Below are 17,842 nucleotides of genomic sequence, written 5' to 3'. Positions count from 1 at the left end.
TCTAGGCTGAGTATCTTTATTTCCTAAATAACACTATTATGCCAATATTTGTATTCAGGCATTGTAGGGAAAATGACCCTAAATGGAAACAGAGGAACACAAACAGGGAAGGGTCTGGGGGAGACAAGAAGTCATAGTCAGGATTTTGGGGTCCTCCGTACTTCACAACTCATGAGTGAGGAGAGGAGTCTGCCTTTGACAGAGCGTCATACACAACCGAAGGCTGTGAATGGCAGGCACGCCAGCCTCTTCCCTCATGAGTACACTGTTGGCAGAAGACTTTCTGGGAAGATGGAAGTCATGAGCCGGTTTTTCTCTTTGGGAAGAAGAGGCAACAAGCACTTCCTATGGGCATTCTATATGTGAGACTGGTGATGACACACTTCAACATGATATCCCGGCCAGACAGCCCCATGCAACTCTGCCAGAGAGGTATTATTAATCCTACTATTAATAATTAATTAACAATTAATAATTAATCCTACTATTAATCCTACCTCATCCTACAGATGAAGAAACTAGAGGCTCAGGCCGGGCGTGGTGGCTCATGACTATAATCCCAGCACTCTGGGGGGCCAAGGCAGGTGGATCACCTAGGTCAGGAGTTCAAGACCAGCCTCATCAACATGGTGAAACCCCATCTCTACTAAAAATACAAAAATTAGCTAGGTGTGGTGGCGGGCACCTGTAATCCCAGCTATTCGGGGGCTGAGGCAGGAGAATCACTTGAACCCAGGAGGCGGACGGTGCAGTGAGCTGAGATCATGCAATTGCATTCCAGGCTGGGCGACAAAAGCAAGACTGTCTCAAAAAATAGAAAAAAAAAAAAAGAGTAAGAAAAGAAAAGAAACTAGAGGCTCAGAGAGGTTAGGAAAGTTGTCTAAGGATTGAGAATGAACCTTAAGACTGACTCTAATACAAGCAAGAGAGAACCAGAGAAAGCAGTCACCAAAGCATTTGATCACCATACTTTTCTTTTTTTTCTTTTTTTTTTAACTATTATACTTTAAGTTCTAGGGTACATGTGCACAACATGCAGGTTTGTTAAATATGTATACATGTGCCATGTTGGTGTGTTGCACCCATTAACTCGTCATTTACATTAGGTATATCTCCTAATGCTATCCCTCCCCCCTCCCCCCACTCCACCACAGGCCCTGGTGTGTGATGTTCCCTTTCCTGTGTCCAAGTGTTCTCATTGTTCAGTGAGAACATGCTGATCACCATACTTTTCTAGATCATGGCTTCTATCTGATTTCCTACACAAATATTTTCTTTTAGAGGTCTTTGGGGGCCAAAACTTATTCATCTTTATAAACCCTAAGTTATCTTCTTACATTGCTTGGTCTGATAATATGCTAGGAGCTATGGATCGACCAAGACACAGAGCTAGGCTGGGCGGGATGACTCACACCTGTAATCGCAGCATTTTCGAAGGCTGAGGCAAGAGGATGGCTTGAGCTCAGGAGTTCAAGACCAGCCTAGGGAACATCATGAGACACTGCTTCTATTAAAGAAAAAAAAAAAGAGCTAGGCTATTTTCTCTTCTCACAGTCAAAGACAACGTAAGTTGTTGCCACCGGATATGTGAACAGCTAAGACATAAACTTAAAGGACAGAGAGCTGGCGCCCTTCTCCCACTGAATAAACACTCTTCAACCTTTTCCCAAATAGCAGAGAGTCCAGCAAGAATTGTTAAAGGATGTCTGGTCAATCCTTCTTATGATTAATTAGGGGTACACACCAGTTACTATGGCATTCTCCTAAAGATAAATTACAAACAGTCATCACGTCTTGAAGGTAATCCCAGTGGAGATGTGGTAATGAGGGCACCCAGTAGCCTCTCTTCTACCCAAAACAGCGCCAGAGGTCTTGAGAAAGGCAGAGGTTTCTCTTCTGGAAGGTCACAGACAGTAGACAGTTCTACTGGCATGTGCCTATTTGTTTCCTTCCACTGAATGAAATTAAACAGCCTGGATATTTAGACAATGAGACCAGAGTACATTCTCCTTAAGTCCAGGTTGGGACTGCTCTTGTCATGGACTGGGGTTTCTAAGTAGCAATACGGGTCACTTGTTTTCCATCTATTCTCTCCCCAGAGTAAACATGATAATGTTGACTCTGCTTCTCACAGCTGTGGCAAGTTACCCTCAGTGAATTACTTTAGTTCCCTAGACCTTAGCTTCTGCAAATATGACAATAATAAAATAACACACCGGGGCTGTTACGAAGATTAAATGATATAACGAATGTAAAGTCCCCAGTACTGTGCCTAATACATAGGAGGTGCTCAATGGTAGCCGCCGTCATTACCATCACTGTCATCATCGGGGCACAATTCCTGTGCCTCATTCACCACCACTTTCACTGTCTCACAAACAAAAATACACAGTCAAGGAGGCAGTCTGCGGCTGGGTGTGGTGGCTCATACCTGTAATCCCAGCACTTTGGGAGGCCGAGGTGGGAGAATCGCTTGAGCTCAGGAGTTCAAGACCAACCTGGGCAACATAGAGAGACCATGTCTCTACTAAAAATTTAGAAAATTAGCTGGGCATGGTGGTGTGCACCTGTAGTAGCAGGTACTCGGGAAACAGGTGGGAGGATCACTTGAGCCCAGGAGTTTCGGGCTGCAGTGAGCCATGATTCTATCACTGCACTCTAGCCCGAGTGACAGAGCAAGAACCTGTCTCAAAAAAAAAAAAAAAAAAAGGAGCAGTATATGATGGGGGAAGGAGGTGCTATGAAAGTATGCAAGGTGCCACCTTTCCAATAAGGCCACCAATTTAAATCTCTGCAAGTACCCAGAAATCTCCCAACCATTAATATAAAATTTACAAGGTAGATAATCACAACAAAACCCATAAACCTAAGTATAGACAGATAGTGACTGAGAACTACAACAAAGCCAAAGTCACATAGTGAACCAAACAAGCAGGCACATGACTGGAGACCAAGAGTGGGGAGGGTCTGGGGGACATCTGCAGCCTTGAAAGAAGGTCTGCTTCAGCATCTACTTCTAATACACCACAACTGCTCCTCTACAAGTGCTCCAAGTTCTATACTTAGGGGCAAAGATATCTTACAAGAGGACTATTTCTGTGCCAGCTATTTTCTAGTATAGTAAAAGATGTATTCCCTTCCTGATGACCACTTAGCAATGGAAGCTCAGTGTCAGAAAGCCCACAGGCACCACTGCTGCACACATGTGAAGTGACACTCTTTCCCACTGAGTGGCTTACTTGTTGCTGTCGCGGTACTCATAGATATGACATCCTTGAGGCAATCCAGTCTCGTGGTCCAGAGTGAAAGCAAGCTTTAGCTGAAGAGAGAGAGAAGAGAAAAAGAAGTTTTAGGCAGCATGCTCTATTCACTCCAATAGCTGAAATGAAAAAAATAAAATCAAACAAAGTCACATTCCCTCAAGTCAATGTGTTGTGGAGAACCTGGGCTTGCCCACTCCGGGAAGAGCCCACACCTTACAAGGACCCCATCATCAATGACGACCGTCAGCAAGACTCTACTTGTTCATTTGGCATGCAACCAATACGTTTATTAAGCACCTATCTTGTGCTAGACATGAGCTAGCTGAGAGGGAAAGAACAGTGACAGCAGACTCTTTCCATGGGTCTTACCATCTAGCAGAGAAGGCTGACAGCAATCAAGTGATCACACCAATGAATGTGCATATATGTGTAGAACTTCAAATTAAAATAGGCTCTCTGAAGCAAGAAAAAATCCCCATGTTTCTATGAAAGTGAAGAGCCTGACCTGAATAGAATGGGTAGAAGGGAACGCTCCTCTAAATCAGGAGGAGGAGGGAGGGGGAGTGGAGAGCGTTCTCCTTGGGGAGAGAGCACAGTAAGTGCAGAAGCCCTGGGGCAGGAGCTGCAGGATGGCTGGTGAAGTTGGGCCCTGATAGATCCAGGGACATGGTTGATGACTCTGGGGAGGACCTTCTTGGCCACACTGGAATTTTTGGACTTTACCTTAACAGCAAAGAAGAGAAAAAGAAGGAGTAGATGAGGCAGTCAGAATTCTATTTCGGCAAGACCCCTCTGGCTACAGTGCATACGGCAGACCACAGACCACAGAGCAGAAGCAACATCCTGCAGGAGGCAGCCACTACAGAGTCAGGAGAGTGGCCAGGGGGGCTGGGATAGAGTGAGAGAAATGGACAATTTGAGGTATATTTTAGAAGTCGAATCAACAGGATATGCTGGTGGATTTGATGTTGGCAGTGGCAAGGAAAGAAAGGAAGAAATCAAGGACGGTTCAAGCTTTTGAATCTGAATCACCAGTCAGGTGGCTGATCCACTGCTGAGAGAAAGACTGAATTTGGGGACTGATAGGGAGTCAAAGGTTTGACTTTGGACATGTTAACTTTGAGACACTCATTAGCTTTCTTCAGTTATGGAAGATCATGAACAGGGACTCTGGTTTCTTTCTGGATTCCAGAGGTCAGTGCTCAGGTGAGTGCTGAACTTCCAACAGAGCTCAAGGAGGTGCAGCATGCCCTGCTACAGCCAGCTGGTTATGACAGCTTTAATGTTCCAAATGCAAGCCAACTGCCATGTTTATAAATTCACGGGGTTTTTAAAGCACTAGGGAAACTTTAACTAAAATTAGCTGCACATTAGGAGGATACATTATGATAATTTTTTTTTAACTACAAGGCTGCAAACATAGCCAATGATCTGCATCATTAGATACTGGACAATTTTTCTCTTCCTTAGTGGGAAAGGAACTCATAGGAATGGTTTGTCCTCTAACTGACCCAGATGAAAACACAAAAGCAGAAACAAGCCCTTCTCGACCATCATGAAGCCAGAACTTCAAGTCAAAGGCATGTATGCCCTACAGAGCACCACTTGAATCTTCCCAGCCCTCTCCTTTGTGAAGTAAAAAATAATTTTAAAAGAATCTATTAGTTACAACCCTTTTCTCTTTACCTCTCTCTTTGCAGCTGAGGTCAGGTCTATATTCATTCTGTCCATTTTGAGTCTGCATTGCTTAGAAATTTTCATATCATTTGACTCAGTGATTTAAGTTATGAATTTATAGCTTAGAAGAATTATCAGAAATGTAGGAAGAAAAGTTTTATTTGCAAAACTGTTCCCCCCAGTGTTATTTATTGGAAACACTAAAAAGTCCAGCAGTAGCAAAAGGTTAAACAAACTATCCTATAGTCACACATGGAATAGCAGGCAGTCATTACATGGCTTAGGAAGAATTTTTACTAACCCAGGAAAAATAAGTTGGACAGATGAGATAAAGCAGGATGCACACGCACACTTGATTATACAGTGTACCATGAAGACTATGTAAAAAAGGACAAAGACTTCCTAGAAGAAAAGACTGAGGCCAGATGCGGTGGCTCATGCCTATAATCCTAGCACTTTGGGAGGCCGAGGTGGGTGGATTGCCTGAGCTCAGAAGACCAGCCTGAGTAACATGGTAAAACCCCATCTCTACTAAAATACAAAAAATTGGCTGGGTGTGGTGGCATGCACCTGTAGTCCTAGCTACTCGGGAGGCTGAGACACAAGAATCACTTGAACCTGGAGGGTGGAGGTTGCAGTGAGCCAAGATTTTGCCACTGCATTCCAGCCTGGGCGACATAGCGAGAGTCTGTCTCAAAAAAAAAGACTTGGAAGGAACATACCTAAACGGCAACAGTGCCTATCACTAGGTGAGAGGTTCCAGGTGATTACTTTCTTTGCATTTTCCAAATTCTTCATAAGCATACATTGCTCTGACAGAAGACTAATAGGTTTTCCTCCTTATTTTATGACTGGTGATTCCTACAGAATTCTAAGCCCTCCTGGGTTTCCTGTGTCTTTTGGTCCCTGTTTTCTAGACAGCTGGTCTTAGTTGAGTGTCTTATGCCTGTCCTACCAGCCACTGGACCCAAGAAGTATAGTATTCAGCTTCTCAACCAGTATCTAAGCATCCTTCTTGCTCCCTTATCATGAAAGGTGTCACTGGGTCAGAGAGGACTTACACTGGGCTGGCACAGGCACACAAGGGAGATGAGCTGGCAAGGCAGGCTGCATGTAGGAGTGTGTGGACTTCACCAGAAGAGAGAAGCCATGGTAGGTTTCAGGGCAGAAAGACCAGCTCTGATGGTCAGGTAGAGAAGGGCTGAAGTGAGAGAGGGCATGGAGAAAGGCCTTAGAGGGGGCTGCTGCAGTAGCCCAATGAGATGATGAAGATTTGGCTTACGGAGGTGCAGTGGCGTTGGAGACAGCTAAGAGAAAAGACTTGGGAGTACATACATATCTAACTATGTGCCAGTGACATCTGGCATCTGCCTCCCAGACCCCACACAATGCTGTGTTGACCAGCACTTAGTCCTTAGTCATGAAGGAACTATGGGAAATCTAATTGCAGAGGGATTCTCAAAGTCAGGAAACTATGTTCACACCAATTCAACAATAAGGCAAGTCAGCAGAGGTGGTGATAGGGTAGGGGAGAGAGAGGACTGGAACAGAAGAGCAGTCATGTTTACTAAATGGAGGACTCACGTTTACGGAATGCCTACTGTATTAGTCTGTTCTCACACTGCTAAAAATAAATACCTGAGACTGGGTAATTTATAAAGGAAAGAGGTTTAATGGACTCACAGTTCCACATGGCTGGGGAGGCCTCAGAATCATGGTGGAAGGCAAAGGAGAAGCAAAGGCAAGTCTTACGTGGCGAGAGGCAAGAGGGCTTGTGCAGGGAAACTCTCATTTATAAAACCATCAGATCTTGTGAGACTTATTCACTACCATGAGAACAGCACAGGAAAAGCCCACCCCCATGATTCAATTACTTCCCACTGGGTCCCTCCCACAACATGTGGGGATTACTAAAATTCAAGGTGAGATTTGAGTGGGGACACAGAGCCAAACCATATCACCTACCAAGTAAAGGCTTTCCTTTATCCTGACAACAATCACTTAAATTAGGTATTGCTATTTCCTTTAAACAGACGAGGAACTTGAGGCTGAGAAAGATTAAGTAGTTTGTGCAAACCACAATTAGAACTGGAATTTTAATCAAAATCCACAATCCTTTCACCTCACCAGCATTACACTACTTGGTGATGGTCTGGAGATAAAGTCAGTGAGAGAGGGAAGAGTCAACAATAGTGTTCAGGATTCTCTGGCTCAGGCTGCAGGGCAGATGCTATTGCTACTCACCCTGACAAGGAAGAACAATAGGTTTGGGAGAAGAGTTTGAGTTCAATTTGAGATTGCGGATTCTAACATACCTCAGAGGCATCTAGTGGAGATGGCCAGTAGGCTGCTGAATATACAGTTCTGAAATTTATAAGCAAGATTTTAACCTGGAGGGATAAGAAGGCCCTGGATAGAATCCTGAGAAACACCTGTATTTAAGAGCTGGAAAACAGAAACTGGGGAGTGGCTATAGAGTTCTGAGTTCTGACATTATAGAAGCCAAGGAGACAACATGCCTCAAGGAGGGCGTAGTCAGCAGCGTTAAATCCTTCTAAGAGGTCAAGTAACAGAGAACATTCCCAAACAAGGAATCTTTTGGATCTATCAGAAAAGACTCTTGCAGGGAGTGCTGGGAGCAGAGATCAGGGGTGACAGGTTGAAAAATGAGTAGAAAGCCAGGAAATGGTGATCATGAGTGAATACAACTCTTTTAGCAAATTAGACAGTGCTAGGGAAGAGGCAAGATTCATGAAATGGAATGGGAAAGGATGAGAGGATGTGGGAGTGTACTGAAGGTGTTTGAAGGGAGTGTATTTAAAGATGACAGAGACTTGTTAATGCTGACAGGAAGAAGGCACTATGGATGGTGGGGTAGAAGACATTAAGAGAGACAGAACTGCAGATTAGAGGTCTCTGAGATGACAAGGGATTGGCTCCAACACAAAAGTGGAACCCCTTTCTCGGCTGCAGGAGGAAGGAAGATGGGCAGGGGTAACAGTGAGATCTGTGGATTGGGCAGGGGGGATTTAGAATGTCCTAGTATGATTTTTTGGGTTCTTTCCTGAAAATTAGGAGACAAATTTTCTGCAAAGAATGGGGAGTGTGATGGGGGAAGGAGTTTGAGGAAAGTGATGAAGGTTTGAAATTGCTCCTTTGGAGAATAGGAAAAACAATTGACCTGGGCAGAGCATAAGGATTGCCAGGGAGTATTCGGATCCCCCTGACGCCACAGGATCTGAAGTTACTGTAGCAAGCATCTGTCCCACTGTTAATTTTTTTCTAGCAACCTAGACATTAGTGTGAAGAAAGTTAGGTTGGTCCAAGCTGAATATCTGCCAAGAAGGTTTCAGGGAAGAATAAGGGGTAAGGGAGTGGAGATACGATACGGCAGCATATGGACCAGGAGACCTACGGGGGAACAGGAAGGAAATAAATGGGAAAGAGGGTGATGGGAAGAAAACAGAAGTGGCTGGGTGACAGATGTCTGGAATGGAGCTAATATTTATTAAGCACGTCCTCTGTCCTAAGCATCTCTCACGCTGATCTTCTTTAATCCTCGCAACAGCCCTGCAAAGCTGGTTCCTACCTCTATGTTACAGGAGAGTTTATTAAGTATTTGGCCCAAATTACCAAGTAAGTGGCACAGCTGAAGTGTGGTCCGTGTTGCTAATCACTGGGTGTAGTGTCTGAGAGGTCAAGGAGAGGAGTGTGGGAGTCACTGGATAAGGGAGTTGAAGGGGCTGAGGCCATGGTCAGAGAGCAAGCCGTGTGTCTGACCTTGGATATGGCTGGTCAAAGACAAGATCCAAAAAGAAATCAAGGAATGGAGAGCCAAGGGTCTGGGTAGGGATGAGGGTGGGGGATCCTTCATGAGGACTGAAATTCACCCAGGATGATGGTATGCTGTTTCCACAAAGTATGTCCCTACTGGTGTGTAGGTGCTTACCATGTACAAGGTTCAATAGATGAATGAATTGGTCCATCTGGTTCCTGTAGCAAACACGGATGCATAGCTAAGCAGGCATTTCCTCCTTGCTAAGGATGGCCTACTTTCACTCAGCTAGTCATTCCCCTGTCCTGCTCCCCAGTCTAGGGAGTCCAGGGGGAAGCAGACCCAACCTCTAGCTCCAGGGCTGGACGTGACAGCTCTGAGGTAAGAAACCTAAGCCAATCAGGGCATGGCATTTCCTGGCCCTAGAAACTGGTTCAGGAATGGATGTGTGACCCAACCGAGGCCAATGAGGTACAAGGGGATGCTTGTTGAGTGCTTCTGGTCACGCGGGCCAGAACTGCTGCAACCAGCTTGCTACCAGCCTGAGAAGGGAGCCAAGTCATGGAGGACACAGACTCCAAAGACTGACAAAGTGGGCAGCCAGCGCCTTGGTGGAGGCAGGCCTGGTCCCTGCCACCTCCGGGCCCTCTACTGCCCTTGCGTAATTTGTGCTCATGCTTCTCCTAAGGACACTGACACACAATGTGTCTTCCTACTCCTTTGGCTCTGTTCTCCTAATCCGCTCTCTAGAACATAGCTGTGATTTTCCTGAAGCATACCTGGTAACACTTCCTTCTTTAGTACCTTTGATGGCTTCCTGCTGTTGGAGATATAAAAGTGAATTCAACACAGCCCAGGCTCTCTGGAGGTTGGTTGTTCACATGAACAAATATAGACAGTAACAGAGCAATGGAAAGAGGTGGGCCTGTGCTTGGGAGGGTGTGCCAGCCAGGGAGGCCCTCAGGACAGACAGCAGGAGTCTTACAGGACAGGGAAGGGTCGCTATCCTGCTCCTGCAGAGCTCCATGCACTCCCTGATGCGGTCCACTTCCCTGAGGGGTTCAGAGCAGGCCAGGCTCTCTCAGGCCTCTGTGCCCTTCCTCATGCTCCACCTGCTTCCAGGGGAGCCCTTCCTGCCCGTCCCTCCTCTGTCAAAGTGGCCTTGATCTTTTGTTTTCCCCTTCGCTGGAATGCCAGAGGTATTTCCCCCAAAGAATCCGAGGGTGGCTTCACCAGGTCTCCTGGGCACTCGGTGTCCTTATCACTGTCACAGCAGGTGTCCAATGTCATCCCTTCAAAAGAATTTCTTTCTCTTCAGTAAATAAATTCTGCCTCACATCTACCTCCTGCTCAGTAATTGCCACCAGATGACCAGCTGTGGCTCAGACACTCTCAGTGTTCAGGTGTTGCCATCTTGTCAGCACCCTCAAGAGGCACAAGCTCCTTCCCTCAACAATGCTCACTAGATACTTTCTACCTATCAGGCACGGCAAGGAACCAGGCAGCAGCAGCGCTCTGGCCCTAATCACCACCTGCAGGGACCACCCACAGAGCGGCTCAGCTTGGGAAGTCAGCCTGCAAGAATGGCAGCCACTCAGACTTCACAAGGTCTTTCTCTCTCCAGAGGCAGCTGCCATGTCAAGCAGGAGAGCTCACCACTACCCAATCCTTTCCCCAGGAATAGGCTTCCCTGGGTGGACAGTTTCCAGCTGCACAACGGTCCTGGTATTGAGTGAAGAGGGAAGAAAGTGAAGGACCCAAGAGGCAACAACAAGGCTGCTCTGTCAGCTTCCACCAGCAGAGGGCGGAAGCCTTCAAATGGGTTCAGTTAGAGGCAAGGCTTTCATCCCAACAAGGAAAGGTCAGTCTCCCTAGGGCAGAAAATGGAAGAGCCTTCTCCTTTCAGGGGCTCAGGCTGAGGTCACACAGGAGGGCAGGCTCCAGGCAGCCAGAGCATGAGACTACCACTGGGACCCCTTTGGACCTAGGCCTCTTGCTCTAGGGTGGGGCCCCTGGGTAACTGGCCTTAAAGAATCGTGTGGGTGAGCTCCAGGAGCCTGGATGAGTTGAAGGGACTAGGACCCTTGGGAGAGGAGAATCTTCCACAGACTCTGTGGGAACATGGGATGCAGGCCCTGTTGGGGTTGTTGGGCCTTTGAGAGGCCGTCCTTCCGCCCCTCTGAGCTCTCTGGGTGGGATGACAATGGAGACAGCAAGGCGATCCTCCCAGCAGGTGGCAACAGGTGGGTAACAAGAATGAGTGACTGAGGACTATGTACAGCTTCCTCAGGCTGCTCAGATTATTGCTGCTTGGGGATGGCACTTCAGGGAGAACTTAGGGGCAGAAAGAATGTCCTAGGTAAGCAGGAGGAGGGGTGTCCACTGAGTCTTTTAATGTAACTATTAAAAGACATGTGACCTTATTTTGGATCCCAGCCTGGTGAAGACAGTGGGCCAGGCTACATTCATAAGAATAACCAGAAGAGTGACAGGACAAGACAGGAAAGTGTGGCTAGGCAAGCATGCCAGGGGTCCCTCTGGGCTACTGAGCAGGTAGATCTTCGGCTGGCCCAGGCACACGGGCAGCTTTGTCAAACAGCCACACTTGGAGAACGTCATGCAAGGGCCACTAGGCACTAAACTCCATCAGTCAGGGAAGACACCACATCAGAGGTTTCGAGGCTTTGGAAAAGTCCTGGCCTGACCTTGGAAGGGCAAAAAATGAGTTTAAAAGTTTAGGAATTCCCTGTTTTGTTCACAATACCTCCAAGATGACCTCTCATGGGCAACCAAGTCTCTCTCTGCCCGTCTCCTGGAAGGTACTTACAGACCCAGCAGGACAGAGCCATTCAGCTTTCTCCGCAGTCTACTCCATGAATGAGCAGGGGAACCTAGGATGCTAGCTCAGAGCTCCCCTCACAGGGGTGTAATGAGGGAGGTCACTGGTAAGAGTACAGTGTGAGTTATTTGGCCAGGATTGCTCCAGTTCAAACCAACATGGGTTCTCCAGGAGGCCTGTGAATTTGCTTCAATCTGCTAGTTATTAAGACTAAGGTTCAAACACAGGTCAAGGCCGGCCTGGGAAGCCTCCAGCCTCTCCACGGTTGACTCTTCCCCTCATAGTCCACTGGGTCTTGCAGGGTGTCCAACTCTTCCTTAAGCTGAAAGTGGTAAATCCTAGCACAGTTCAAACATTTCAGCTATGCCATTTATGGCAGACTTTAAAAGATCAGAAAAGTGACTTCTACGTGCAGCCTTGGTTTTTAATAGAAAAATCTGATTAGAAGAAAATCACATTTTCAGAGATGATCTTGAGTTTTTCTTCTTTAGTGTTCACTGTTTGGTTTGGATTTCCTAAGTATAATTTCTTTTTTTCCATCTCCTTTTTGCTTTCTTTTATAAGACAAAGATGCTGTGGACTTTGCTTTAACTTGGTTAATGACGATTCTATGGCAATGTATTAAATTTCTTTCTCCTAAGTCCACTGAAGTCTTTTTGGACTTGGAGAGAGCTTTTTAAGAAAGAACTTGCTCATTCAGCAGGATTTTCCTCCCCACCCCAAGCTCTGGTTCTGACCTGGAAAAAATAAGAGTGAGAAAGAGCAAGAGAATCCTGCAGTCCTGACGCTCAACTTCACAAACCACAAAAAAGAACCTTTCTCCAGTAACGTAATCATGGAGATTTCTGGCACCTTGGTCTTTCAAGAAAAATACATCCTTCTGCTGGCACAGGGACCCATCAAACTAAACCCTGTTCAGCATGGAGTTCCCGATTCATTAGTGTTGGAAGTCTATAGCGAGGCTGGCCGCTCCCATTGGATGATGCCTCCCTGCAGCGCTGTCTGTAAACCCCACAGCTGTGTTTTCACTTAAAGCTACTTCTCCTGACTGCGCTGCACCTTGTTCCAGAGGCTTGTTCTGTTCTCATTAAGGTTAAAAATGACAGGACAAGGATTCTTCAATGCTGAGGTTTTACTTTCTGAGAAGAAAAAAATGTCTGTCTCTGGAGCTATGGTCAACCCACAGGGAGGGTTGCTCTGTAGGAAGGAGCCAGTCCCAGGAGAAAAGGGCCTAGTGGTAGCATTCATGCCCCCAGGTCAAGCCGCCTCCTCTTCTGAAGGTGACTGCATTGCTCACCAGCACCTCTATGGCAGGAGAATTCAGCTCACCACTGTCCCACACGGCCTGTATTACGGGGTAAGCCCAGCAGGGAAGAGCTCGTCCCTGATCCCAGGGTCTCCTTTAGCAGAACAGGAGCACCTTTACCTCAGCAGCTTCCCGATCAGGACTTGCCCAGTTAGTGGGCCATGTTCTTGCCTCTCACATGCCTGAGCAATATGCAACAGTGAATACAAAGCATGATGAGCAAATCTGCATGTGTCACATGCAGCCAGCTGGAGAGAGAGTGCAGCCAATCTGCTCATCCTAATCAAAGCTGGAGAATTTTTGAGGATTTTCATGGCCAAAGAGGATGACTGCGTTAGAACATCACCATATCAAACCATTTGTGCTCAGAGCTCAGGGGCCTCAGGCCAACTACTGTTGAAGGAATGCAGTTACCCAAAGCTGCTTCCACAGGAAAGTGTCAGTGCTGACTGCAGGAACTGCGTATCACCCCTTCCAATGCACAGAGACGGTTGTGCACCTGGGAAAGATGCTATCTAGATTTCCTTGCATATAGAATATACTGTTACCTATCTATCTGCTTTCTAAATAAAGCTTGTGGTCCTGCCCTCAGCAGTGGTCCTACCCAAGCTGCAGACCTTGTGGAAGCCTCCCATAGCTACACAGCCCTGGTCAAACACTCAGCAAAGGGAAGGGAAACAGAAGTAGCCCAAGCGACAGGCTCTCCACCTACTCAGAGATGGTCTACACTTTATCCTAGAATCAGATTAGGATAGAGGATAGTTTGTGTGTAGATGGGTTAGTATGTCCCTCTATTTTCACCAGATTTTGTCTTAAGAAACAGCCTTATAAAATCTCTTTCCTGGCTGGGCGCGGCGGCTCATGCCTATAATCCCAGCATTTTGGGAGGCCAAGGCAGGTGGATCGCCTGAAGTCAGGAGTTCAAGACCAGCCTGGCCAACATGGTGAAACCCCATCTCTACTAAAAATACAAAAATTAGCTGGGCGTGGTGGCGGGCGCTTGTAATCCCAGCTACTCGGGAGGCTGAGGCAGGAGAATCGCTTGAACCCAGGAGGCGGAGGTTGCAGTGAGCCAAGATGGTGCCACTGTGATCTCCCGACATGAGAGAGGCAAGAACACGGCCCAGTAACTGGGCAAGGCCTGGACAAGAGTCTTCCAAACAAACAAACAAACAAACAAACAAAAAAAACTCTTTCCTCATTTGCCCAAAATGCAAACGCTGTCCACTGTTGTAACACTGAATATTTCCAATATCAAGCCTCAGGTGAGAAGCTGCTTTTAGGTGCTAGGAAAAATAATTCTCAATGTTCAATGGAGTTTGTTGTAAGAGATAACCTTGTAAACTCTCCCTCCCCCACCCCACCAAGCAGAACGACTGCATCTGTGATACTGAAATCAGAAAACATGAAGCCCAGTCACAGGAGCTGTGCCCACCCTTACAGATGTCACATTCTTTCTGACACTCGTCTCCTTCATTCTGATTTTCTGTCTTTCTATTATTTAAATGCAGCTCACTGTTCATTTCCTTTGTTGTAAGCCCTCTCAAAATCTCTTTGGAAACAGATGAGGGTATATACAAACAAAGCAAAGTTCTTCAAAATATAAGCCAAACATACATAAAAATATGAGATCCAGGCAAGTTTAAACACAAACTGATGAAACAATGACCATAATGGTAGGCATTCAGTCCATGGAAAAAAAAGAAAACGGGACATTCCCATACAATACTCAGAGCCAGTGATCAAGCTGGCTGTATTCTTGAAAAAACAGTAGAGAACAGAATGATCTTCCAGGGAATTGGCCTCAGTTTCCATGGACTTGAGGAGTCGGGGAGTTATATAACCCCAAGCGGGGAGCCAGCAGCTCTGACCTTGTCTCTGTTCTCTCCCAGATTCTGGGGTTGGTGGTGGGGTTCTGATGGTCCTAGACTTTCTACCTGTGAAATAGAGCTGAGTTCCTCTATGGTTGTCCTCATGGTTTGTTTTACGGGTGAATGTGAGATACTTTCTAGGTTTGCTGGAAGAAAGCACTCAAAATAAGCCCCTGCTATATTGGTTAGAAGAGAAGCTCTATGATTTCAGAAGAACCAGTGCTCACATCTTCAGATGTTTTAATGAGAACCAAGCGGCAATGAAGAGTTCTCCTGCATAAGGCTGTCTTACACAGCTAAGAGCTCCCATCAAAGTTCATGACTTGATTCCATGCTAATTCTGCTTCCTTCCTCCCAGACAAGACCAAATATCTGGATAACATATTCCAGAACTACACTGCCATCTCAGGTCCCTTCTGGACCTGGGGCAGCCAATCTACCTCCTTCCCCAACTGCCTGCTCCCCTGCTCCTACACCCTGGCTTCAACCTGCAACAAGGGGGTTTAGCAGCACCTCCTGGTAGAAGAATCATTTCCACTACCATCCAGCCACAAAATGCCCATTGATCTGACATCTCTTAATTGGTTGCTCAGAACAATCTGGAAGGGACACCTATGGGGCCCGTACCTGGGTTACCTGAAGTTCCTATTCCAAGATAATTAGTTGTGTCTTAGATAGTCTATTTCTTTACAGAATGACATATCAGTTTAAGAGATGCTGTTCTAACTGTGGTAAAAACCAAAGAACCCATGCGTATTGTGAAGTTTAAAACAGTACAGACAAAAGTTTACAGTTAACATGAAATACAAAGACCAAATGGAGGGTATTTGGAAGGGCCAGGATCCATTAAGAAGGAAAATGGGGCTGGGTGAGGTGGCTCACGTCTGTAATCCCAGCACTTTGGGAGTCTGAGATGGAAGGATTGCTGGAGGCTATGAGTTTGAGAGCAGCCTGGGCAACACAGCGAGACCTCCGTCTCTACAAAACATTTAAAAATTAGCACAGGCATGCACCTGTGGTCCCAGCTACTCAGGAGGCTGAGGTGGGAGGGTCATTTAAGCCCAGAAATTTGAGGCGGCACTGGGCTATGATCACGCCATTGCACTCTAGCCTGGCAACAGAGTGAGGCCCTGTCTCTATGTAATAAAAGGGGGAAGGAAAGGAAAAAAAGAAGGAAAATGAACAAACTTTCTATTTGTAATGCTAACTATGAAAAATTAGCGTTGGTAATAAAAAAAAAATCCTTGGATAATCTCACAGTTGAAAATCATTTAAGAAACTAGACACAATGTTAAATGTTAAAAAAATAAGTTTCACAATAATCTTAGGGGAATGTTTTCATTAAACAGAAACTTGTTTTCCCTCTAGCTGCCATGTAATCTCTCTAGGGGCTCTAGGGCTAGAACTCAGGGGACAGACAGAGGATCTCAAAGTCTAACTTTTTAGTCTAGTCTAGATCTTCTAGTCTACCTTTCTGCCTGTTAGACAGAATTTATGCTCTTGCTTCCACCTTTCTGCCAGAGAAACAGACCTTTGACAAGAGGAAGGAACTTCTGCTTGTGAACACTTCTACCTATGAAAACAACCAATGACAGGCCAGGTGCGGTGGCTCACGCCTGTAATCCCAGCTACTCAGGAAGCTGAGGCAGGAAATCTCTTGAACCTGGAAGGCAGAGGTTACAGTGAGCCAAGACTGTGCCACTGCACTCCAGCCTGGGCAAGAGTGACACTCTGTCTCAAAAACAAAACCCCAATAACAGGGGGCTACTTAGTAGAGAAGTAAAGGGTACAGCCTCTTTAGGCTGCTGGGTTTTGAATCCCGGCTTTACTTCCTGTTAGTATGTAATCTCTTTTACCTTAGGTGCCTCCTATGTAAAAAAGAGATAATAACAGTGCCTAGCTATAGCAAAAACTCAATGATGTTCTTGATGTATTATATAGTAAGGCCAGAGGTTATTCCTGATAATGAGTTGAGATGAGAATTCAAAACATGACATGCTGGAACAAGCTGATTGGGACTCAATATTTCCAAATGTGATCACTCTAAAACCTGAGTAATTTCTACAACAATAAGGTCCAATTTCTTTACCTGAGCAGTATCTGGGAAACACTCTCTCTGTGGCTTGCTTTCTGTAGGACTCCTTAGGCCGCAGCAGGAAGATACAATGCTTCAAAGCCTTGCTGTCTGCCTCAGTGGCCCCACTAACACTACACTGCTCTCCTATGGCCGTGCTGACACGGGGTCTTCTATTACAAGGCAGCCCTGATTTTATGCCCCAGTGACGCTAGCTCCAGAGCACCAGCATCAGGGAGGCTCTATGCCACTAGATGAAGCTCACTACTCAAGAAAAAGCTTCCAAAGCCCTGCTGGGTCAACAGATGTGCCTCCACAAGGAAGCTGCCCAGAACCTCAGCACTAGTAACAACTTGTCCATTAATCTCTGCTTGGGGAAGGAAGAGGCCACCCCAGCCTGTCAGAGCATGGCAGAGGGCTGACTTCTGACAGTCTGGATACATGAAAATTGCTTCTATCATGGCCTGATTCTTCTCAGTTATTCTCAAGTTGAAACATGTCTCTAGCTGTGTACTTGTTTAACAATCATATTGTCCCAACTAGATTTTAAGTCCCTGTAGAGAAACCCCAGTGTAAGTTTACTCTTTGTGATCCCCACAAAGGCTTTAAGTTAAGGCAGTGCAGGGCCCCGTGATAAGCAGTAGGAATCACAGGTTCCACATGCAACCAGAGACTGTGCCAGGAACAAGTGTCCAGGTATCACTGCTCCTATCTTAAAGATGAGGGAACTGAGGCTCAGGGAGGTTAAGTAACTGACCTGCCCAAGGTCTGGCATATATAAATCAACACCCGGCCAACCTGGAAATGGAACTCAAACCCATATGGCTCTAAAGTCTTGGCATTTCCTACTGGGCCACACTTGCTGTTTCTTCTCCCACAAACAGGGACACTGTGCTGGAGGCTGGAAGTTGCAACAATTTACCTTTCCCCTTCTCTAGATTCTAACAGAGAACTGCAAATGGCATTAAGAATGTCAGCCTCCTCAAGGCTCACTGGCAATTAAGGTGGGCGCTGAAGAATCAGGTGAGAGCTGAGTA

The 17,842-nt window shown here is 46.2% G+C and overlaps 1 protein-coding gene across 4 annotated transcripts in view; it reads right to left on the bottom strand.

Annotated features, from left to right (window-relative positions):
• DIS3L2 (DIS3 like 3'-5' exoribonuclease 2) overlaps positions 1 to 17,842 on the bottom strand; it is a 373,065-nt gene that overhangs the window by 34,026 nt on the left and 321,197 nt on the right. For all 4 annotated transcript variants that reach the window (XM_054477505.2, XM_054477506.2, XM_054477507.2 and 1 more), the window contains exon 14: positions 3,240 to 3,319. In XM_054477505.2, coding sequence (XP_054333480.1) covers positions 3,240 to 3,319 — 80 coding nt within the window. The remainder of the gene's footprint in view (positions 1 to 3,239; positions 3,320 to 17,842) is intronic.

This window comes from Pongo pygmaeus, chromosome 11 (assembly GCF_028885625.2).
Source record: "Pongo pygmaeus isolate AG05252 chromosome 11, NHGRI_mPonPyg2-v2.0_pri, whole genome shotgun sequence".
In the NCBI taxonomy this organism is placed as follows: Eukaryota; Metazoa; Chordata; class Mammalia; order Primates; family Hominidae; genus Pongo; species Pongo pygmaeus.
This window is presented reverse-complemented; position numbering and strand designations above follow the sequence as displayed.